Here is a 24,466-nt window from a genome sequence, read left to right on the forward strand (position 1 = left end):
TGTCTTGGTGTAAAGATGTCCAGGGCTGCCACCTACTACTTTTCAATAGACACAGCAGAAGCTGAAATGCGTTCCTGAATTGGAAAGGTGCCATTTCCAATCATATTGCACATCTAATCTGTTATGTGAAATGCAAGTCAGTGTTTTATCTCTGCCTTCGCTTGCTCACGAGCTTTCTGTAATGGCACTAAATGGTCAGCACTAAAGACAAGGTGGTGAAAAACTTTTTGCAAGAAGAATGTTTCCTGTCCTGTATTCACATGACCATAAGCAAGGGAGGAAATTGTTCATGGAAACTATGTCCCTTTCAGGGGAGCATAGTCGTGTAGACTGAAGTCAAAGCTTTATAAAGGAAGGTAAATTTTTAAGAGCAAAAATTTTCTAAACAGATCTGGAGGATGTATTCCAGACTTGTTCTCAATCCTCACTCCCACCAGAGCCATTTTCAGGCTAATAACATTTTCCCTAAGAAGCATGCACTAGTTTCTTCTTTTCTTGGTTAAGAATATTTTTTCTTGGGATGGGGGAGACAATGTGGTTTTATCAGTGCCCTTCCAATAACTTTTGTTGTTATTGTTTTGTTTGTTGCTATGTGGTACTGGGTATAGAACTCAGGGACTTGCCCATGCTAGGCAAGTACTCTGCCACTAGGCTACTTCCCTGGCCCTTTTTATTTTTCATTTTGAGACAAGGTGTCACTAAGTTGCCCAGGTTGGCCTCAAACTTACCATCCTCCTGCTTAAATATCCTAAAGCGTTTTTTGGTTTGTTTTGTTTAATAAAGCATTTGAAGGAAAAATTTTTATCTTTAAAACTATTTGCTAGCACTATATTTTTCACTGAGACTTCAACTGTGTGTCCCAATGTTTAGATCTAGAAAGAGGAAAAGAAAGAACTAGAGATGCCAGAATATTGGCCAAATTTGAGCACACCTGTAATCCTAGTGACTCAGGAAGCTGAGGCAGGATTGCAGGTTCAAAGCCAGCCTCAGCAAAAGTGAGGTGCTAAGCAACTCAGTGAGACCCTGTCTCTAAATAAAACACAAAATAGGGCTGGGGATGTGGCTCAGTAGTTGCATGCCCCTGAGCTCAATCCCTGGTACCGAAAAAAGAAAAGAAAGAAAGAACTAGAGATGCCAGAGTATTGGTCAGATTTGAAAGATATCTTAGTCCATGTGCCTATTCCTATTCCCCACTTGTGCCAAAATATCACTGCTGAATCCCCACAGTTGGAGGAAAGCCACCTTCTTGGTGGGTTGTTTGTTTTATCGTTTATTACTTGAACAACCATGCAATGTTTTCTCCTTCATGAGAATATTCTAATAGGTGCTTCATATAACCAATAACAATAGCCAAGGTATTGGATGATATTGCATCTCAGAGCATCTAAAATCCCACTGCCTGCCTCTCCCATCCCTACCCACCTGGACCTCCTGCTAGTTTCCAAGCTGCTGATGTTTATGGGGCTCTAGGCAGCCCCTGGGCTCTTTAAAATCTGCTGGGTACCATGCAGCCTACCCCAGTTGAATCATTTCCTGCTTCAGCCCTGCTGATAATGAGAAGTTCAAGACAGGAAATAACAGTGTCACTATCAGTAGCTTTGCTTATAAAGCCCCAAAACATTTTAGTCTTTAGACCATTAGCAAAAAGAAAAAAAAAAAAAATCAGCCACTGAGTTAAATGGAGGCCTGCACCTTGATGATCTTTGTGAAGTACAATTCTGGTGGAGGCACACAGCATTAGCATTTGGCTTTTCTTGAGATGCCTAAGGGTTAAGCACTTTGCACACAGAGGGTCAAAGTCTAGGGCCCAGGTACTCATTTACTCACATTCCCAGTGACCTTTATTTTATTCTAAGAGTCTTGCGCTTATATCTCATGTTCCTCTCTCAGGTGGCATAAAAATCCTGACAGTGGCAGACATTCCCATATTGCCAGTGAGAAAACTGCAAGAAGTGTTAGTGTCTGACTTCCAGCAGCATTCATTTTCATGTTAAATTGTTTCAAAGAATAAGGGCAGAACTTTTAAACTGATGTTGGGGGGTGGGGGAAAGGTTCACACAATGTTCAGTACTCTCCAATGCTGCCTTACTTTGGGGGCTTAATGACTAATCTACTGGCAGACTTTGAAGCCTAAGTCATATTCTCCACTGCCAAATTAGCACCTCAGTGTGTTTATGTTACAGTTGTGAAATATGTGCAGTATGTAATACAACAAATTACAGTGGCCGGAGTGCCATGGACCTGGAAAGAATGGGATGGCTGTGTGCATGGCAAATTACTGCACAGCCTGCCTATTTTTCTACCCCTGGTTTCTAGAGTGAGCCGATGTAGCCGAGGGGTGAGTTTTGTCATGTGTGGCTTTGCTTTGTTACTCCTCAGACCCCTGGCTTATAAATGTGTGCTTGGAAATTAACTCAGGGAAGAGGAGAAGCAAAGTAAAACGTGGGGTGTTGGGAATTGGTTTAAGGCATAGTTTTCTTGGATTTTATATATATATATATATATATATATATATATATATATATATATATATATATATATATATGTAAGGATATAGTGGTGCACACATCCGAACTGGAAAAATTACAACTGCAGGGCATTTGATTCCTCTGCTTGGATTCTGAGGGCAGAGTTGACTCCCACTCAGATCAGAGCTTTTAAGTATGGCCCCTGCCACATGATGATGTACCAGGAGAGGTTTATATCTGTGGACTTTAGCCTATAGATTTATGCAGTGGAAGAGGCTGGAGGACCCTCCTGGCCAGTCTCGAGGGTAAATGAGAGAAGGAGTTCTACTTATAAACCGTTACAAATTGGTCCTCAGTAATGGCTGTAGTGTTGATCAGACGATATAAGGGGGCCCCCAGTGATTCCAGAGATAACAGCTGCATGTAAGTCAGCCACTGAACATTTGCTTGTAGCTGCTCTAGATTTTTGTTTTTATTGAAGGAAAAGGAGTATAAACATGGGACACACAGTCTGGAGGCTGCTGAAAGGGTTTCTCTTGTTTAAAGCTTATATTGAAATGTCAGTGTCTTGTGTTAAACTCACAATGGCTACAATGCAGCTCATAATTTGATTTGAAGCTCATGCAAATATTGAGCATCCAAATGGTAACTGTTATTTCTTTTATTACCAAATGGGCTGATTAATAGTTGCTCATCTCTGGGTTTTATACATTGGAGAGAGAGAAACTACCATTCCTCTTTGAACTGGCTTTAGAAAAGCAGATTGTTTCTTAGAGCCCAAGTTTTGTCTATGATTATCACGTTTTCCACTAAGGCAACGAGGCTGTACTTCAATTATGTATGCACGCTCTCTCCTTTGAAACGTTTAATATTGGAGTAAATATTTACATGTGCATCAGTCTCTTTTATGTAGACTTGATTTGTGTTTACATTTATGTTCACACTTAAATGAAGATTAACAAATGGAAATAATTATTTCTGCTGAAATTTCTATACATGTAAAACTACTTCTCAATTACGTTCAAGCCGTCTTTGGTTGTGCCTTGCTGTGGGTGATGGGGACTGAAGTTGCTGGCCTCTAGCATGTTCTCTATGGTGGGGCACTACTCTTAACATTGAACCCACATTGCTGGATACATGCATACCCACCACCCAGTATGCAAGAGGGAGGGATATTCTTCTCATTCAGCTAATTTACACTCTGATGTTTCTCCCTTTCCTTGCGCTAATTTCCTGTTTTCACATATATTTGGCTAGAATGCTGATAAATCTAATGTGCAAAACTGGAGTTTTTCTATGCTCAGTAATATTGCTCCTGTCCTATATAACTTTTTGACTATCAAAATTTCAGTGTTGTAATCAATCTTTATTAGTAGAATATAGGAAGGATAGCTTGTTTTTTTTTTTTTCTCTCTCTCTCTTCTAATCTCAAAGTAGCCTACAGAGGCAAATCATATGTATCATAGAAAGTCTGGAGAATAAGATAAGCAAAAAGAGGAAGAAATATCTAGAAGTTTCATTTAAACATCCCATCTATAACTCTTCATAAAAAAATAGGACTGCACTAGCTTATTATGTCCTTAATGGAATATTGTAATGGTTATTAAATCAATTGACTCTGAATCTCTTTTTAATAAATGAGTCAGACTGTATTATCCAATTACCGTCAGCTGCTACCTTTCCGGAGAGCAGAAATGGTTACTTTGATTGAATTTTTTAAGCTTTCTGGCACCTTTAGGGAGAAACAGGAAGAAGGCAAGGTGCAAGATACAGCTTCAGGGGCAGCAGAGCCCAAGCCTTGGGTTCACCTGCAATCAGAGGTGTTGATAGCATCACCTCATGAGTTTTTGAAAGAAAACCAGGTTTAACTCAGCCAGATTTCCCCCATGCTAAGGGTTTCTAGAAATTCTTTGAAAATGAAGATAGTGCTGTTAGCATTACACAAAGTAAATACAGAATGCATGAGAGGAAAGTTAGATTCTAAGGATACACTATTGAAATTCTTTTTGTAGGTTACAGTAGTTTTCTATTACTCCTATGCCTCTCCTCCTTCATTAAAAAATGATTTATTTAATGAGTTATAAAAATGTTTTGGGTTCTCCATCTCTCAAACTTCTTATGCATTTGACCGTGCAGTAATAACAAACAAGTGTGAGCATGAGAAGAAAGAGTAGAGAAGGAAACAAAGGTGAGAGGAAGTAGCAGTCTGCTCACTGTCTGCATTAGGGCACTGTGGATTTTGCTTATCTCACCATTTGTTGAGTAAGAGCAAAGATGTATTTTTCTCCTCTACTCAAATAATTAGGAGATCACTTTATTGGATGAGACCTCAGTGCATAGCTTACAAACAAAAGGCATGTAGGACCTTTAGTATCTTTCCAAGGTTGAGATATATTTTTAAGCTGTAAAAATAGTTTGGAAAATGCTAGATGCAATTGTTTTCATTGATGTCACTTTGCTTCCACAAATAAAGGGCGAAGTTAGTGAACCATGTGTACTAACAATGCATAAATACATTAATAACGATATATCATATTTTGGGGGGTCAGTTGACTAAATTCAGATTATTTGACAATTTGACCTCTTTTCTTTGGGTAAGAAATAAGTAAAAAAATTGTTGAAGACATTTTCTCTGCATTTATACATGTATATGCTATTTAGTTTTCCTTCTGTTATTCTTCCAAATAAAATACTCATAGTCAAAAAGGAGACTATCATATTAAAAAAGCACACCCTAATTTGCATAATTCCCTTTATGTATATGTAGCAGTCAATCCTTATCTCCAAGGAAAAGCCCCACCTACCAGGTCCATGTATATTACTTCACACCTGTTAGAGTTTAAGAATTCTGGAACAAATGTATACCAGCTCTCACATATAGGCCACATCTTGCTTCTTATGCAAAACAGATATAATTTTTCATTAACTATTATTACATTAAGTGTACATTTTATGGGATACTATGTAAGAATAAAACATACCATTTTAGAATGACATTAAAATTCTTAGTTACCTTCTTACTACTCAAAATAAAGTTATGACACATTGAGTTAATAGGAAACTTTTAAATTAGGCAAGTATTTCTAATGATTAGCTTGCTGATCCAGTGCCTACAATAAATAGTGTCTCTTGTATTTCTTAATGAATAAAATTTGGAAATTTTATGGTGACTTTAGGATTTAAAAAAAAAAGGAACAGATAGAAAAAAAATGCTTGATCTTATATAATCCCTAAAGCTTTTTGTATAACCCCTTGTCATGTCAGTAGGCACAATTAAACTTCCTCTTACATAATTATAATCAAGGAATTTACTCTGCCACCCAAATACAGAGTAGGTTTTTATCTCTTGTGAAATGTAGACAGTACTGGGTGGCTTAATTAGTGCTTTGCTTCTCTTTTTACAAATTCAAATCCTATGCTTCTAAAGACTCATACTTGTGTGAGAAGAAAGATTAGGAATACAAATAGAGTGATTTTTCTTCTGGTTAGCTAATAATAACTCACTTTGTAATTGGGCTTTTGTATCGCCAGTGATATCAGCTGAAGGACTTACACAAGCGTGTTGTCTTTGAATGGAAGGAAATAACTTTGGAGTTTAGACTTGTCACCCTTATAGCAGGAGCATGTCTTGCATTCCCTGGATGTAGGATATCTGGCACAGATGTCCCTTGGAAGTATTTTTAATTATTGCAAATAAGAGAAGGTAAAAGTATAACTTGATAACAAGCCAGGTTACAATGTAGCTTCTTCCTCTTCCTAATAAGTAGTCTTGGGAGTAGCAGGTATGTGCCCTGGCCTATCTGCTAAGATCATGGCCCCCCAGGGCCCAACTGCCTGGATTTAAGTTCTGGCTGCTCCAGTTGTTAGACCTTTTGACTCAGAGAAAAGTTATTTAAACTCTCTGGGCCTTGTTTTGCTCATCTGTAAAACGGGACTAACAATAGTATTCTTCACAAGGTAGTAGTGAAATTCAGTGACTCCATATCTGCAATGATCACACATATTTCTGGTATTGCCCCAACAACGACTGAAACATAGGAGGCTCTAAGAACATTCTCCAGGTTGTTCTAGCATGCTGGTCTCCATTGCTTACGATTCTGAATTGTAAGGATTTAAAATAATCCTTAGATTCTAAATTCATAAACATTTCAGTGAGGAAAAAATCAACATAAAAGTGTACTGTGTACTATTTATCCAGCAATTGTTGAGCCATTGAAATATTTTTCTGCTATCTTGTTGCTGCTAAAGAAAAATCCAGGACTAGTCCAAAGTGAACCTGGAGCTCATGAAAATAGTGAGAAAGATAGGCAGACTGGATCTGAAAGCACATTCAAAACTGTCTTACAAGGATACGGTAACAATGAACTGGGAAGAACATGAGGGACTAGAAATACAAACTCAGAAAAGAACATTGATAAAGTATTATAAGCATTAGTACTATTGCAGAACTACAGAAAGTCTTGGAAAGAGAAAGACTACATCAATGGAAATACCATTGAAAACCTTGTGTCTAGGAATAGAAGTTTCTAGAACCTTCTAGGTAAACCTAAGGAGAGGCATTGAGGAAGAAGGTATCCACCTTTTTCTATGGTGCCTTTATTTTAGGATTTTGGAAATACGGAGCCCATAAAAATCGTGATAATTAAACTAGATGCCATGTTATTGATATACTATTTATACTTTAAAAGCTTAATAAAATGTATTGGCCCTAAGATACAATCTGACTTCTGATTATCTTTGGATTTAAAATTCCAGAAATGTTTTAAATTGATATAAACTCGTAAATAATCAGAAGCCATATACTACAACATATTTATATTAGGTGATAGAAATAGTTTAACGAATGCGATTATAGTTAATTCACTAGTCTATTAAAGTTATGATGGGTTTCACCTTTTCTGTTAATGCACTTTCCTTCACAGATGAAGGACTGAACCATGAGTGCAAACTCTGCAGCCAGACCTTCGACTCTCCTGCCAAACTCCAGTGCCACCTGATAGAGCACAGCTTTGAAGGGATGGGAGGCACCTTCAAGTGTCCTGTCTGCTTTACAGGTAGGAGGCTTCATTAAGAAAACTGGAAAGTTGTGTGGTCACATCATGTCTTCCCTACCAGACCATACTGCCCACAGCTATGGCCTTTTAGAGAGAGGACGTCAGTTCAATTTGGGGGGAAGATGTTTGATCTCTGCTGATTAGCATTATTGATTGCAGCCTATTTAAAGGCTCGAATGGGCAGGAAGGTTAACTGTCAGGATGAACAAATGGCATTTCAAGTTCTCTCACAAGTTTGCACTTTTACATTTGGAAAACGACATTCGTGTTGTGTTCACTTTTTTTCCCCTCTCAATGTTAAAAGGTTAACAGGCCAAGGCCGCCTGCATGAGGCTGCTTTTTAATCATAAGATGTTCAACTAAAAGTGCAGCCCGCTGTCAGCACATGTCTGTTACTTAAACGTGGAAAATTTTGTAACATTCTACATAAGAAATAATAAAGATACAGTTAAAACGCTCCCAAAATTCTTTGAACCATAAAACCAATTAAACTTATTTCCTATGAAATTAGATTTTTAAAGTTGATATAAATTTATACTTTTAAGAAAATTTATTAAATGTTATAACATTATGGTTTTCAGGGGTGGGGAAGAAGATGTAGATCAAAAATTCTCATATGAAACCCCTGGGAATTGAAATATGATCACACATATTTCTGGTATTGCCCCAACAATGGCAAAGTTGTTTTGGAAAAATCCTTGATGATTATTGTGTATATATGTTGGACTCAGTCATCAAGCCCCTCAAGGCTATGTTTCCTTTTTATTTTTCCGGGGATAAAGTGTGTGTGTGTGTGTGTGTGTGTGTGTGTGTAGAGAGAGAGAGAGAAAGAATCTCAAAATTGACTTCTTTGTTTGAAGAGCAAAAGTCCAAGCATTGATTATTTACCTCCACTGTCTTCAACCTATAGATTTCTGTTCTGCAATAACACAGAAAGAGAAGGGTGCACATTCGTCTCCCAGTTCACAAAATAGTACCTGAGCATGCTAATGGCTCTGCCTTCCACAGTTGCTTGTTTGGCTCCTTCATTCCATAATGACTGTCCATCCTTCTTTTGGAAGTCTTTCTTTTGTTTTCTTCCAAATTTTATTTTTTTTTTTCAATGTGTTCACCCTCAGTGGTATGTATCTTACAATATAAGGAGTCAAGAGTCTGGGTTCCTTACAAAAGCTCTTAATAAGTCCTCGTAAAGGGGCACTGGGTCATAGGTCTCCTCACAATTAATACTCCTAATAAAATAGTTCTTTCATGTTGTAGCCAGAAACCTCATAAAATGTATTAAGTTATAAGGAGATTAGTTGCAAATCTGTATAAAAACCTTATTTCTTTTTGGTTGAGGTGGGTGAAGAGACAAAACTACATTAATCATGAACAGTCTACATTTTTTGTATAGACAGACCTGAATTGTTTTAGTGTTTCTTGAAGTAATTTAGAAATAACAAGTTTAAAAAAAATAAAAAGCTTCCAATATAAAACATGCTAGGTGGGAAATGAAATCTGAGCAGTTTTTAAGGTAATGAGAAATGTGATTAAAATGTATGACTCACAAGAACAATATTCTAATATTTTAGGTTGGCTGGCAATTAGAATAATTTTAATGATTAGAGTGGAGTCAAAGTCAAATGCCAACATCTTTAATAAATCCTTTCCCTGCCTATACAGATTAATATTGTAGATGCAAACTTTTTTAGGTCACAGTGCACCAGGCATCCATCAGAAGTCAGTTCTGCCAACCCAAACACCGCCTCTGGCATATACAATTTAATTATTAATAGTATGTCTCCTAGGTAAACTGTTACACAGTCTTAGGGCCTTGTTTTGTAGTCATTAAAATTGAACATGTTTATATTATTGAAACCCTTGCATTCAGTGTGTAGGCTGAGTTGATCTTAAAGTATCCAAAGAGAATTTACCTGCCGTTCTGTTGCACATTTATAGACAGTGCCCCAGAGTAGCTGTGGGATATAATTTTTAGCATTAACACATTTAAATAGAGAACTGTTTGCTAGCTATAACTTTAGGCAAATACAATAAACAGGGTTTTGGCATCTATGATTTCTTAACCTGTGGGTTGCTGAGAAATAGGAGTCATTACTTTTGAGACAGAGCTGTGCATTTGACAATTTTCAGCTTTATTTTAAAAGATTTATAGGGAGCAGGGCTTCCATAAACCGTTGCTTTGGAGCTATTTGGGTCAAATTAGGTGCTCGGTAGAGTACATCTTAACAAAAGCCAGAGACCCAACCATGAGCAAATGGGACTCCATTGTCCCCAGGTATCCGGCAGTGAGTCACACCCAGGAGGTGTGCCATTCAGCCTGGTCTGCCAGTTCATGAGGAGTCATCAGCTTAGGGCATTTCAGAAACAAAATAACCCAAGTTCACCGTCCTTTTATCATTTCAGTGTTTGTTCAAGCAAACAAGTTGCAGCAGCATATTTTCTCTGCCCATGGACAAGAAGACAAGATCTATGACTGTACACAATGTCCACAGAAGTTTTTCTTCCAAACAGAGCTGCAGGTAATGTCTTCATGAGGAAGATGGGGATTGAACCTAGTTGCTATGCTTTTGGGAAACAAGGGCATTTTAAATGTGGATTCACAGTACTACTCACCCTGGGCCACCATGATGCTTTGTGTGTTTTGGGGCAAAGGGAAAATTAGACACCAGATTAATAGACACCAAAGTAATTTTGCCTCTGGCTGCTGTCAATCATAAAAAGAAACTTGAACAGACCTATAATTGGACCTTCTGACCCAGTGTGAGAATTGTAGGGGTCAGGTTTATTGGATGGTGGGATCGTTCACCTCACTTGTCATGGCTCATTCTCCCAAATCCTGTTTTATTCATGCTCTGTTCCCACTGGGTTCCAGGCTGGATGGTTGTCCAGGTTATTGTTGTCCTGAGGGGCTGGCCTAACATTGGGAGGGAGAAGAGAAGAGAAGGAAGAAACTATTCTCTTTTCCAGTATGTGTTACTTCCATTTAGTGAAATAGAATAATCATTAATAAAACAACAGTCTTATAGTTGAAAACTTTGGCACCCAAAGGTGTTAGCTTTAGCCTTGAGTATTCCAATTACCAGACATGTGACTGACCTTGGTCCATAACTTCTCTGCACCTCAGACATGAAGAAAAAATAAACAAACTTAACATGTACAGGGCCGCTGAAAGGTGAAAATGAAATAATGGGTGTGAATATAAGGTATATTATATAACATAAATGTTTGATTATTTTGATTAGTCTGAGCAATAGACTGGCAATTAAAATATGAGTCAGAGACCTGAATTCTACCCAAGAAATGTCACTGATCATAGAAGAAAACTAATGCTTTTTCTTTCTGTTACTTCATCTGGAAAATAGGTAGATATCCTCATCTTTCTAAGGAAGGGATATAAGAGTAACATGGGTTTTCTTAAATCTTGTTGGTTCCTGTAGAGGAAATTGGAGTTCATAACTTCAGTGACTTAAAATTATTTGGGTATTGTGAATATTATTATTAATAATAAAATTATTCCTCCTAAAGTGAGAGGTGCAATTAGTTTTCATCACTGAATCCCTGCAACAGGAGCTGATCTGGTTATCAGGTAGAGGCAAGACTGAGGAACTCAGAGCCCACCTGCTTCTCAGCCTGCACCCCACACAGAGCCTTTGGGGCACCTTTGTGCCTCCCTGTGCTCTGGCGAAGCCAGGTATATGTGAATTATGTATCAAAATAAAAGATTTGCAATTTATATTCTCAGTTATCATTCTATAAGTAAACAAGTAGCAAGTTACAGAGATGAAATAAGAACTATATTTAAAAGTGGATAAGCCCATTTCATTGTCATCATGTCAGTGGAGTAAAATGCAAGTTACTGTCTCACCTTTTATCACTTCTAAAAATTCTATTCCATCACACCTGTTTGCCAATTGAATATACAAAATAAGCCAGTTATATTATTGTTTAAAAGCACATCTTACTAAAATAATCTAACTTTTTATTTAAAAATGTTATAATTTTGGATTTGGTTTTATGAATCTAAAAGATATGGTCAGTATGCCTAGTCATACTGTTAATGAGTATGTAAATTATGAGACGGAATGAACTAATAGTTAAAAATCAAAGTTAGATTCTGAAGGGACTTATATCTGTCTAACAGTCTTGAAAAAAATATTTGCAACAAACTTCCACTTTTGTACTATATTCATAGATTCCAACCTACTTGTACCTTCAGTGTCTTTCATTAAATGACCCAACACAGTGGCAGTGGCTTCTTTAGCTCAGACAAAATTAAGCAATGAAGCACATTCTTAAGGACTCCAGATTTCTCTTATGATTTGTTTTAGGGTTTCATGGAACACACAGTATTCACTCTTTTCTATGATCAAGATAGACCTGTGGTTCTCAAACTCTTTAATCTCAGGAGCTCTTTACATTTTGAGAAATTATTGAGCATCACAAAGGACTTGGGCTTATGCAGGTTACTATCTACTGATATTTTCCATAATAGAAATTCAAATTGGGTAATGTGTTAATAAACACAGGATACAGCACACATTCTGTTGGCTTTCAGAGATGATGTCATCATACATCATGTAACCTCTAGAAAATTCTATAGCACACTCTTGAGGCAGTGAGGGTGTGAATGTCATATGTCTAATATTACTATGAAAATAATTTTGACTTTGCAGACTCTCTCAAAGTGTCAAGGAGACCACAGAAGCCCCGCATTAGTACAGAACATACAACTCTTTCTGAATCTTTGTGACCTTGTGAAGTCAAGCATCTCTCAAAACATTTCTGACTTCTTCATTCAAATTGTAATCTGGGCACAAATAAGCCTTGTTCTGTAATTCAAGGCTATAAGCATTAGTTTGCCAGTCCCTCAGAATCATATATATTTGGTCTTGATATAAACACTCAGGCTTAATGTGTGCCCCATTCCTTAGATAAGAACAGTGCTTATGGTTAGAATGTGATAATTGTTATGAATCTGAGATGAAATATTGACTTTATAGTCAATATTTCTCAAAGCTATAATCTGCAGTCATGGGAATATCTATGTAGGACTATTTTCTAAAATGCTCAGTAATAGCAGTGGCTTTAGTTGCAACACATTGAGAAAAAATGGACCAGAAGTTTACTTTTTCTAGTTTTAAGAATGTTTTCATTTTTATGTTTAAACCTTAGGGGTTCATGGTCCTGTGCATTTGCTTTCATTACCCAAATTACCTTAGAGGATGGGATTAATGTAATTTCAAAATATTGATTTCTTTTATATCCTGAATATAAAATGGGAATGGTTAAGTATACAAAAACCATAATATGGTTTTTGTTAATTGCTAGGATGAGGGGGGAAAAATCAACTGAAATTAAGGTAATGATTGTAAATAATAACATTAGAAAATGAAGTCATTTTATATGTAAAATAAATGTGAATTTTTAACCACTTGAACTCATCTACTTGTTTATGCCATTAAAGTTCAGAAGGAAGGACTTTATTCAGGAACCTATAAGACCAGATGTCCAAGAGCTGAAATCCTATTAGAAAACTTAACGCATATAATTTATTTGCCTCTTAGGGTGAGAATAATAGGGTAAGTATAGATTAAACATTCCAGAGTCACCCAGTAACATCACTGTGGAGTATTTTTAATGGCACAAAGACAATTGCATGATCATGATGATTTACATTTCTTTCACTGTTTATACCCAATTAAAAACATAAGATGTTTATTGTGTGTGGATAGACATGCTTTGTTGAATATAAAACTTACATGCATATATGGACATGTCTATATGTCTATGTACGTATATATATATATATATATATATATATATATATATATATATAGAGAGAGAGAGAGAGAGAGAGAGAGAGAGAGAGAGAGGAGGCAAAGCTAATGAAAATTGCCACTGCACTTGTGTGTGCAGTGCCCATGTTTTTATATACATCTGGGTATGTACAGATGTAGATGGTGCTGAGTTGCTTTCATTTTCCTTGCCTATAAAACCAGTCAGAACTTAGATAGTTCCTTGTTTTACACTATCCTTATTTTGGAAATCAAGCACTCAGGCACCATCCTTTGAACATCATCAAATCATCAATCTTTTTAGGGTTAGGCCAAATGACACCTCTGTTTCTATGCAGCACTCTAACTAGGCCATGAGGACATACCTTTTGCCAGTATGGAAGCTACAATCCACAGGCAATTCCTAAACCTTGCTGACTAGTTGTTCTAATTCCAGTCCAGAGATATAAATATAGATTATATAATGTATAATTCTTAGGTATAATCTTTCTCTTTCAGTAAAATTTCCCCCATCCCATTTTTATAAGAAAATCTAATACACATCAAAGGCTGCCTTGGTGCTGGCAGGAGGGGAGAAGAGCTTTGGAATAAGAGTTCATTATATGAACTAAATATACATTTTATTATTTTAAAAATGAATGAACATGTTCAGTGTTTCACATGTTTTCCTAATAGACCTTATTTTTCTTTTTTCTTTTTTTTTTCAACAGAACTTAGGGAATCTGCTTTGGGAGAGGATGTATGGTCCAAGAATAATATCCTACAATATGTATTTGTATCCAAAGTGGTTTATACAGGTGTGAGCAAGTGGTATGTTTGTAAAAATCTGTTGAATAGACCACTTTCTTCCAGTACATGAATTGCTATTTAATTGTTGCCTCTAGAAAAGCAGCAATTGGATGGCAGTGATAAAAATCATCCTCTCCCAATGTGTCTGCTTAGAAAGTCCTACCAGCTGTCATGTTAGACCTTTTGTAGAGACTGAGGGAATTCCTACCGTGAGGATGGAACAAATATGCCCAGCCCGAATTTAGGTCCTGAGATTCTGCTATTTCAATTCCTTTTGAATCAAAGATGATTGTGATATTTTCCCTTCCCTCCGTTAAATTATAAAGGCAGTGTTTTCCACATTCAAAATACAGTTGTCATTTGACATCCTGAGGGATATATCAAGACGTTCAAATATCACTAAATTTGAAAGATGTCATTGTCTCAAAAGAGCTGTTGGATTTTCTTCTCAAATCATCTTTTCCACCATATCATCTGATTGTAATGCGTATTTTAAGTTTTGGGGTCATATTTCTGAAAGAGAAATGAATTACCACATATGGGGTGGGACATACAAGACAACAATCCTACATTGAAATGTGGCTGATCAGAGCCTCACTGGGTTCCCCACTAACTTAGCTTTTTGCCCCAAACTTGTCTTTTCAATAAAGACACTTCCAATGTGTGTCTCAAATGATCAAATTGTACATTTTGAAGCATTTAGGAGTCCTATTCAATGGTTAAAAATTGCGAGTGCCATATATTCTGCTGTAATTAATTCTAGTGTCCAGATAATTTTTAATGAATATATTTTCTTATCACAAAAATATGATTCTATCTTTCTAAATTTACCATGATGCCAAAATGATTAGGGATATACCATATTTACAGTTTACTAGCAAAGATTTGCATATAAACAACTCTTGCATGAGATAACATGTAATCAGTTGTATTCCAAGAGAGGAGGTATTTATTCTACAACTGAGGGAATCATGTGGGAGCTGTTCAGGCCGGTTTCAAAGGATGTGTAATAGGCATTCACTGAACATTGCTTCACTGGCCTTCATCCTGTGTTCTTAGTGCTGACCTAAGAAAATAAAGTCAAGATGCCTCTTCATTAGAAATAAAATCTCTACCTCAGACACATTCGAACCTTCCTTGGTTTTCTTTATTTCATGGAATAATTTTTCAATTAATCATACTTTGACATAGTTTCACGTTAAGTTTTTCAAGCATTCATCTTTTTCACATGTTTAGGAGTCTTGCATTTTCTTTTGCTTCATGTTTTAGCATCTAACTAAAATGAAACATTTATACTTGGTTTAATAAATGTAATTTCAAAGCAACACAACAACCCCCTCCTATTAAGGGGGTGTGGCCAAAGTGAAAAGTTTAGTCTTGCCTCTCCATAAAAGTCAAGGTGGGACCTGGTGTGGTGGGCAGAAAGTTTAATTTTAGTTTATGTTGTTTACGTATTTTCCTCTCCAGGAGGTTGACTCTTCTTGCAAACAGGAGGAATGGGGAAGTGGATGTAACTACTCATAGCACATCTAAACAAAGTTCTCGTGAATCTGTTTCACCCCAATACCAACCCTCTCACAACTTTTCTGTGATTTTTCAAGTGTTTAACTTATATTTCTCACAGAACTTAAAATTTCTTTTATTATTCCCACTCAAACAATAAAAATCAAAACACCATCCTGCCTTGCCTCCTATCTCATGGTCTTCCTCTAAGGCCCCTGGATGGGAATATTTGCCGATCGCCATGTCTAGACCTGGCATATGTGATTCTGTAATATTCTGTTTGGAGGAAAGTCAGTCTGAAAGAGTCATTCCTGACCCTTTCTGGTTGGTTTGGGCTGTGTCCCTTGACACTCTTCCCTTAGATCCTTGTGCCTCGGTCAGCCCCTAAACACATCACAAAGATTTCGAGATTTGTAGGAGTATAAATTGTGTTAAATGAGTGCGTGGTTCTGGAACTGGTCCATTTTATACATCGCCTCATTTCTTTGCTTTGTGGGCCTGCAGGGCTTTAGAAGCAAATTGGTGCTACAGCAACCTCCACTTAATTTGCTCAGTGGTTAAATTGATCTATCTCTTTTATTTGATCAGATCTCCAGGAACCAAATCATTTGCATTGATTTATTGATTGGTGCTATGTTTCCACCATTAGTTTTGATCACTTTCAGCTGTTAATATTGGATAATTCAATCAGGATTGATTGGCCTTACCATTGAAGGCAGAAAGTTAATCATATAGGACACGGAAATAGGCATGGCAAACCTAACCTCAGTTTGACTATTATGTTCCAGTCTCCCTCTATTTATGCAGTGTTGAAAAAGCTAGGGTTTTTCTTGAAAAAAAGAGGGAGCTTGCAATTTTATAGCATTCATAAAGCATCTAAAGATGAGGTAGTTTTATTTTGCTTTTTAATAAAATGACATCTAGAAATTAAGCAAGCATACAGAAAGATAAGCATGATTGTCACAATGAACTCATTTGGACTAAATGAGTAAATGCATTTTCAATTACCCGTTTTGTACCAATAAATGCCTAATCTGTGTATGCATGCTTGGAGGCACAACCTGGGCTCACCTTTTTCTAAATTTGGCCCTCACTGCTTTACCATGTGTCCTGGTCGTCAAATTTTCAAGAACCAAGTGGTTAATGTGAGTGAAGTAAGGGCAACAGAGGTAATTGCAATAAGCGGAAACCACTTTATTTGCATTTCAATCGCTTCTACCGCACCCCAGCTCAGTTTTAAAAAATTCTCCATCCATTAATTTCTTGATGTTCATATCGATGGCTGATTTTCGCTATTAAAGAGGGAGCACCACCTCTTCGTTCTAGTATGTGTTCCCTCCTCCAACAGCCCTGTTGTTAGCGAGCTGCCATTACATTATTTTTTGTCTGGCCCAGAGTTGACGACAGATGGCCATCTCTGAACTGCCATCAGTGCGGCTTTATGGAGCATCCAGCTAGGGTGTACTGAAGAGCACTGCGGCCAGTTCTGCAGCCCCCTCCCTCCCCACCCCCTTGAAGTGCTCATCACCTCTGCCACATTCTGCTTTGGCTGGGCTTTGCTGGCCCTGCCATCTTCCACGTGGCCAAGACAGCCTGCTGCCACAGCACCGGAAGATCTGCCTCCATTAGGAGTGAGAGACTGCAGGCAAGAGTGTCCTGTGAAGACAGAGCTCTGTGTTACAGTGCCTGTGTAGTCAGATCCTTTGGAGAGATCTGGAAACCCAAATTTCTAGAACATTCTGCAACCCAGACAGGCACCTTGAACTCCCACATGTTACTATTTTAGATGTTTACTCCACACATTGATCCATTTCCCCACCTTAGGAGAGATAAAGTGCCAAGAATAGACCTATTGTGTTTACAAACTTTTGTCTATTGGAAAACATCACTTCCATATCCAACTGTTGTGATTATTAGGGTAAAAGAGATGGTAATCATAGACCTTAACCATCAGTCATCTGAAATGAGCAAAGAATTTACTTCAGCATCTTTCTCAACCCATTGAGGTAGTGCTCCCTCAGACCGTCACGTGCTATTCTGTGCATTTGGAGAAAGATTGATAGACTGCCCTTGATCGGGTTTGCTAAGGCAAGGCGGCTTCAGAACCAAACGTGTATTTTAAGAGGAATTCACATTTGTATCCTTTATTGTTATATTTGCAGCGAATCTACAGCTCGTACAGGCTCTGCCCTGCAGCTATGAAGGAGTAAGTTTCCCTTATTGGAGGGAGAGCAGTGTTCTGGAAAAGCCTGAGATGGGGCGGGTGAGATGAATGGTGCTTAAAAGCACTGCTCGCGGTGCTGTCATTTAGAACAGCAACTCCCAGGCTCTGAAGGGGAGTGAAAGGCAGGGTAAAGGAGTCCTTTTTAAAAGTGGTGAAATTTCAAACTGCCTAAAATAACAGGTCTCCTTCATTGATAACTTCATTGAATGAGTAAGTGGAGAACTCACTGGGCAGGAACTGCTTTTGCATAGGAGGGGAAAGTTTGCAAAAGTGAGGCTTTTTCCTCCACTGGTGTGTGTGTGTTGGGGGGTGGGGGGTGTGCTTCTTCCTTGTGTGGCCCTCCTCCTGCATTGTTGGAGCTCCTCAGCTGGCAGAAGACCATCTCTTCCTGAAAACATGAATCGCCCATCAAAGGTTTCCTGTTTTGCATTGCCAAAACTTAATTTTATAATTGTCTGACTGACACCACTGGGCACATCTGCTAAGCTTGTGTGCCTTCTAGACATATAAAAGGCTACTGTGATACCATTAAAAATCAGCAGTGTGCTGTGCAGTGCTTTGAGTTTATAAGGGTGAAAGGTCATTGTGCAGGAAAATGGAACAGTATATTTGCTGTGAGACAGGCACCAAGACCTCACTCCCATACTCAGTTATAATTCATGACAGTACTGGTGGGAAGCCCTTATCCCTCTGTGGAGTTAATGCATCTCCACTGAAGCCTGCAGAGAGCACCCTGGGTTCCCCCACCATCTGCGCGCTCACTTCCGAGTGCATTCTCTCCTCTTTTCCCTCTCTCTCTCTCTTTCTCCTGAGATCTCATGGTGTTAATATTGTCAGATGACTAACTGATTTGTAAAGGTGGTTCTCCAAAACAGGACTGTCATTTAACTAGGGGAAGAACTGCAAGGAACACGCTATAGGGTTGTTCAATGTCTCATTTAGAAAGTGTCAATTAGAAAATAGACAAAGAAGCAGCAATTACCTTAAACCTATCCCTGACTCTGAGAGTTGAGGATGCGCTGCTAATCACCAGCGAGTAAGAGGTACCCATGTTCCCAGCCATGGGAGGCCAGGGACACAACACAAGGTATACATCGCAATCCAAGTTCACCATGTTCGCAAGCCGAGTTCAGTGTCTGGAATCTGAGAATGTGGTTCTGAGAAGTGTTTGCCCACTGTGTCCATTGACTCCGGCAAGCCAGTGTCGTGAGCACCAACCCAGGCCCCAAACATGGCCCCAACTGTAATGTGGTGCCACTGGCTCTGAGGACCAGAGCTAATTACCTTGGGGCTATAGAGGCCCCAGTTCAAAATGAGCAAAGCCTGTGCCGTGATAAAATAGCCGTGGTGGAACAGCTGAAGTGGCAGGAGCAGAGATGGCCGAACTTGCTGCAAAACGGCAGCAAGCCAGCAGAAGTTCACAGCATCCCCTTTGGGTTCTCTTCCTCCTCGCTCCTCACTCCTCCCACTTTCTGCTGGGCCCAGAAGGTGATGGGACCAGAGGAGAGTGTGTGTTAAAACGAGCTCAGACTGTACCTTGTTGTTGGCGGCTGACCCTGGATGAATTTGTAATGTTTCATAAGATGTGCCCTTAACATAGTGCAGCGTTAGTAGTCCTTTTAAAAAGATAAATCAAATCCAGGCCTGAAATACCAGTGTATGAACTTAACGGATGTGATGCCATAGGGGACCTACTGTGTTATAAACTCCAGAATGGCCTTTTGATACTCAGACTCGAGCTAATTCCAAAGAGGCTGTAGAAGAACCGCAGCAGGGTGAGAGGTCACGCGAGAAGACAGTAGCACCCACACGTGACGCAGCCTTGTGTGTAATTGGCTCACCGTCCCAGACTGATGTTTGGGTGGCATTTGTCACGTCACCTCGTTCATCCTCCAAAGGAAAAGTAGGGCAAGAATGTCTGTGCTCACTGTCCAGGTTTTCCTGGGTGAAAGATCACTTTGAGATGACACAGCTGAGTAGTCAGCCTGAAATCCTGGTTGGTATTTTATTAATTTTGCACCAAGATAAATCCTGAAATTCTGACAAACTCCATGACAGGTGAAATTCCTTCTTGCAGAATCTTCTCAGCAAGAGGCTGCTCATTTCGTTCTGTTCCGAGGCAGGCAACAGGAGGGCAGCTTTATAATCAGCCCTCAAAGGACCCCCAGCCGCCCCAGAGTCTCGGGCTGATTGAATAACTCCTGGGCCTCTTCCCCTAGGCCTCCATCAGCGGGGGTCCTGTGGAAAGCAATCTCCCGCAGACTGGCACTGAAGTGAGCTTTAAACCACCATTTTCTGCTCTCCAGAGGAGCCTAGAGTACTAAAAGATAGATGGACTGCAGATATTTTATGAGAAACTGTCAGAAGAAGAGCAGAGTAAATGTTTTTTTCTTCTTCTTCTTTGAGTCACACACTACATCACTGTTGAATTTCTCCCAGCATCTTTTACATTTCAAGTAAGAAATTAATTGGTTGCTAACCTTTAATTCCCCCTCCCTCTTCTTAGTTGTCTTCCTCCCAGTTTTTTTTTTCTTAAATATTCACACAGAGGCCCTTTGCTTAACCACAGTTGCAGAAAATCAGTACCATTTGCAATGAAATATTTATAATGACAGAATGAAAAATTGGATTCATTTTCTGGACTGTAGCCGAACAGTCTGCAACTTTGTGCGGCATTGTTTAGCATCTCTCATTCCTCCCTTTCATTGGAGTCATTTTTGAAAACATACCACATGTACGCTTACCTAGGCATTGGAGGGATGCCTAGCCAAACACAGAGCCCAGTCTACTCTGTTAAAAAAAAAAAAAAGAGGGGAAAAGAACATATTTGTGTTTGTGCTGCTATGTGGGGGGCAGGCGGATGTGGCCTGTAAAAGGGTAGAGAGGATGTGAACTCGGTCAAAAGGAAGAGCTGGGAGAAGTTTACAAAGACTACAGGAGACGGTGGGGCCTGCACTTTGTAGCAGAGCACAAATAGCAATCAGCCTGCCATAGCATCTTGGGGCAGATTTATCAGGGACACGGGAAGGCAGAACTGAGGTGTGTAAATATACGTCGTATATCATAGCTCACCTTCCCTTTTTTCCCCTTGGTGTTGGCTGTACAGGCTTTCCTTTCCACGTGACCCTCATATTCAGAGCTGCTTTCTTTCTAACGGGGGTTGATTACTGCATTTTTTAAGAAATAAGAGACAAAGGACTTTGCACAGACCGTCCAGCATTGTATTTCAAACAGGGCCACCTCACAAGTGCCAGAGACATAGCAACACATTCACTCCTATTACAGGACCGGATTGGATGTGTAGTAAGATGCCTAGGAGGTAAATTGGGGTTCACCAAATAAGTTCTCACATGCCACTCCATAGACAAGGGGAAAGAGCCTGGCTTTTTTTTCTCCCTCCATTGTAGGGTACAGCAAGGGGTCCCCCCTGGTCTAAAGGACTTTCTCAGGCCCCCAGCCCAGCCCTCTGTGTTAACCTTCTATTTTCACCCTTTTGGAATGCTGGGCTTAATTAGTTAGTGGTGTTTTATTTTGGTGGTTTTTCAAAAGTGAAAACAGTATCTAATAAACTCTGGCATGAACAAAAACAGCTTTAGATTGGGCTCTTCCAGGTTTTGTTCATTGCCTCATGCAAATTGCCAGCTCCACAAGATCAATAATCCATATTTTATTATCTAATAAAGGCTGCTTGTAATTGAATTAGTTTATTCACTCCATCTGATTATCCCTGTTTTATTCACAAAGAGGAAAAAGAATACAAATTTACTTTTACTGATATATTACATCATTTGAATGTTGAAGAGCTTTCCACACTAGAAAACAATTGTATAGGGATAATAGACTTCATTTACATCTTCATTTAAATATTTGTTTATTCTAGGAATATTGTGACTCATGGCACACTGAATTTTGGGGTGATAACTTAAATTTTCATATCAGTCTGACCTCCAGCCAGCCTGGCGTGGGTCCCCTAGCACAGGTCTCCCTTCTGACTAGCAGTAAGAATCCCACTCCAAAATTCCGAAAGACAATTGGGATGAACAGCCTTTTATAACCTTTGGAGAGATGCCCCTTTTACTCCCCCTAAGGCCATTTCCTCTTAACCATCCAGAGATTACCATTTTCAAGATTTTTAACGCTTACTCTCTTCTCTTTGAAGCAGAATTTAGCACAGATTTGTACTTGGGTGATAAAAACACTGAACAGGAAAGGAGCCATTCATTATTGGGATCTCTCAGGACTGTGATGTGTAGTCCAATGCGTGTGTGACACATACTTTCTCAGAGGCTTGGTGTTTTCACACAGGCTTCTGGATTTGTCTTTTCATAGCATTCTAAAAAAAAAAAAAAAGAAAAAAATGATTTTGAGAAATAAGCTGACAGTTCAGCATGAAATGATGTGTGTTCTGACACAGACTGCCTTGTAGCTTCGGAATCCAGCCTGAAGTTATTTTACTGTAGCACTTCCATGATTCTGATTCATGGCAGAAAAAAAAAAAAGAAGTTTCCTTAAAAGTGGGTTTTAGGATATGCCAATAACTTTTCTCTAGCCCTGTACATAGATTCGAAAGATTGTTTCCACTTAACCTTTATTCTTGCTTGCTTTCTTGAATGCCAGAGTGAAGGGGAAGTTTTTTACCTTAGTTTTTCAACAAGTTATGTGAGCCTGAAATATATACCCAAGTAAATGGGAACTGTAATAGTGGGCTGTTCAGAACCAATCTCCTCTGCAGACCAGGAAAAGAACATTGAATAGCATTCATTTATGTACTGCCAGATGTATTTCTGCATGTGACGCGGCTTGCCCAACCGCTTTGAATGATTTTCAGTGTTATTAAGCAGACTCGCAAGAGCAACAGGCCTCATGACAGAAGTAAAGAGCCATGTGGCAGAAGTCCTTGGTGAAGGAAAGTTGCACGCAAACCACGTCGTTGGAGAGGCAGAAGCACCACAGTGCAGACTTTATTTTAGTATCTGCGCTAACAACTCTCTGGGAATATTTCTCTTCCTCTTGTCCAGCTCCTTCTGTGTTGTGGCTGGTTTGCATTTGTGTTTGAAGTGCCAGGCGGTTTAATGAAGTTATTCTTTTATAAATTTTGCAACACTGAAGCAAGCATGAGGGCTTTAAATTAGAATAAGTGCCACTTCTGTGTGGCAGGTTCCTTTGAGGACTGATTAGAATGAGGCCTCCCGTTGCCTGGCCCTTTTTGCCTGGCAGTGTTGCTGTGTGTACTTGTTTATGGCTCACCTTTGGATTTGCATGAGGATGCACCATGCCTGACGCCTAGACCTCTGCTAGGCAAGACAGTCTTTCTGCCAGGATCATGTTAAGTACTTCACTTTTAAGAGTTTGGGTGTTGTTGTTGTTTTTTTTTTAATTATATTACTTTATTGTAATGAATTCAGATTAACTTGGAGTAGCAAATTATATAAGGATGTGAGGATTATAGATTACTTTTATCATTGCTATAGCACTTCCTTGTGCAAAGGAATGAAAGAGCTGTCTCTCCAGTAAGTGTACTAGGAGAGGTGAGGCATCTTTCCCACAGAGACCTAAGGCAAAGCAGAATAGGTGCCCAGACGATAGGAGTAGAAGGAAAGTCTCACATGTGGGTTTCTGCAGCAGGAAGAAGCTCTTCTTGGTGGAGCAAAGGACAGGATGGGGGTGGGGGAAATTCCTTTGAGACCCTAAAGATTCTCAGAGGAAATGGTGGACAAGAGAGATCGCAAACACATCTCAAGACACCCTTCAACAGGGAATAAGAAGTACATGCGGCATTCCTGATTTTTTCTTTCCATGTCTGTGTGAGTTTGCTGGAAAATAGGGATGACTTCAGAGAGCCAGGAAAAGGGAATCTGTTAAAGAAAGGGACCTGAAACTGTCTACAGGACTCACAAACATGCAGGGAGTTTTCAGAAAAGCCAGCAAGAGAAATAGGCACCAAACCAAAGCATGAAGTTTTCTCTCATTCGAAACCAGGATTTTGTAAAGTGGAAGACAAACCAAATAGAACCGGGCCTGTTAAGTATTTGCATTTTTAAAGAGACTTACTTGGAATTGAATACTTAGAATTGAAAACAAGGGATTCTTCAAATTGCATTCCCCCATGTAGGAATGTTTTTGAAGGACAGGAAGGTCAGAAGTAAACACTAGGGACTTCACCTGTGGAATCCATGTGTCACTCAGTTCCACCCTGCAAAACACACTCATTTGCTCAGGCACGAAAATGCACATGGGCACACATGCACACACACTCTCAGGATGTGGCTCACACTTAACACAGTTTAATTATGTAAAATCAATGTTGTCCTTTGACTGTTTTATTTTTGTGCTTATTCACTAAAGGAAATCACTTGGCAGACAAGCATTTGGTTGCTTATGGTGGGGAAAGATGTTTTCTGTTATTCTTAATGACTTATAACATGTTTGACTTGCTATAAGTTTACCTCCTAGAGTGGCAGTGTTTTCAATAAAAGGAATAATACACTACAAGAAAGTGGCACTTCTCTTGCTTTGTGCCCAAGTTTGATAAACTATTTTTCACAATTATCGGAATTCGGTTGAAGGGAATCCTTGTTCCTATGGAGTGGAAAAGCAGAGTCTTGGCTCTCTCCTTCTCCCTACAAAGGTTAC

General features: G+C 39.0%; 1 protein-coding gene across 3 annotated transcripts in view; it reads left to right on the forward strand.

Annotated features, from left to right (window-relative positions):
• Znf521 (zinc finger protein 521) overlaps window positions 1-24,466 on the forward strand; it is a 277,616-nt gene that overhangs the window by 241,409 nt on the left and 11,741 nt on the right. For all 3 annotated transcript variants that reach the window (XM_046433475.2, XM_046433465.2, XM_058578274.1), the window contains 2 exons: window positions 7,391-7,522; window positions 9,926-10,041. In XM_046433475.2, the coding sequence (XP_046289431.1) occupies window positions 7,391-7,522; window positions 9,926-10,041 (248 nt within the window). The remainder of the gene's footprint in view (window positions 1-7,390; window positions 7,523-9,925; window positions 10,042-24,466) is intronic.

The sequence above is a fragment of the Marmota monax genome, unplaced genomic scaffold (assembly GCF_021218885.2).
Source record: "Marmota monax isolate L192 unplaced genomic scaffold, Marmota_monax_Labrador192_F-V1.1 WCK01_AAM20220418_F8-fsc00126, whole genome shotgun sequence".
NCBI classification, from domain to species: Eukaryota; Metazoa; Chordata; class Mammalia; order Rodentia; family Sciuridae; genus Marmota; species Marmota monax.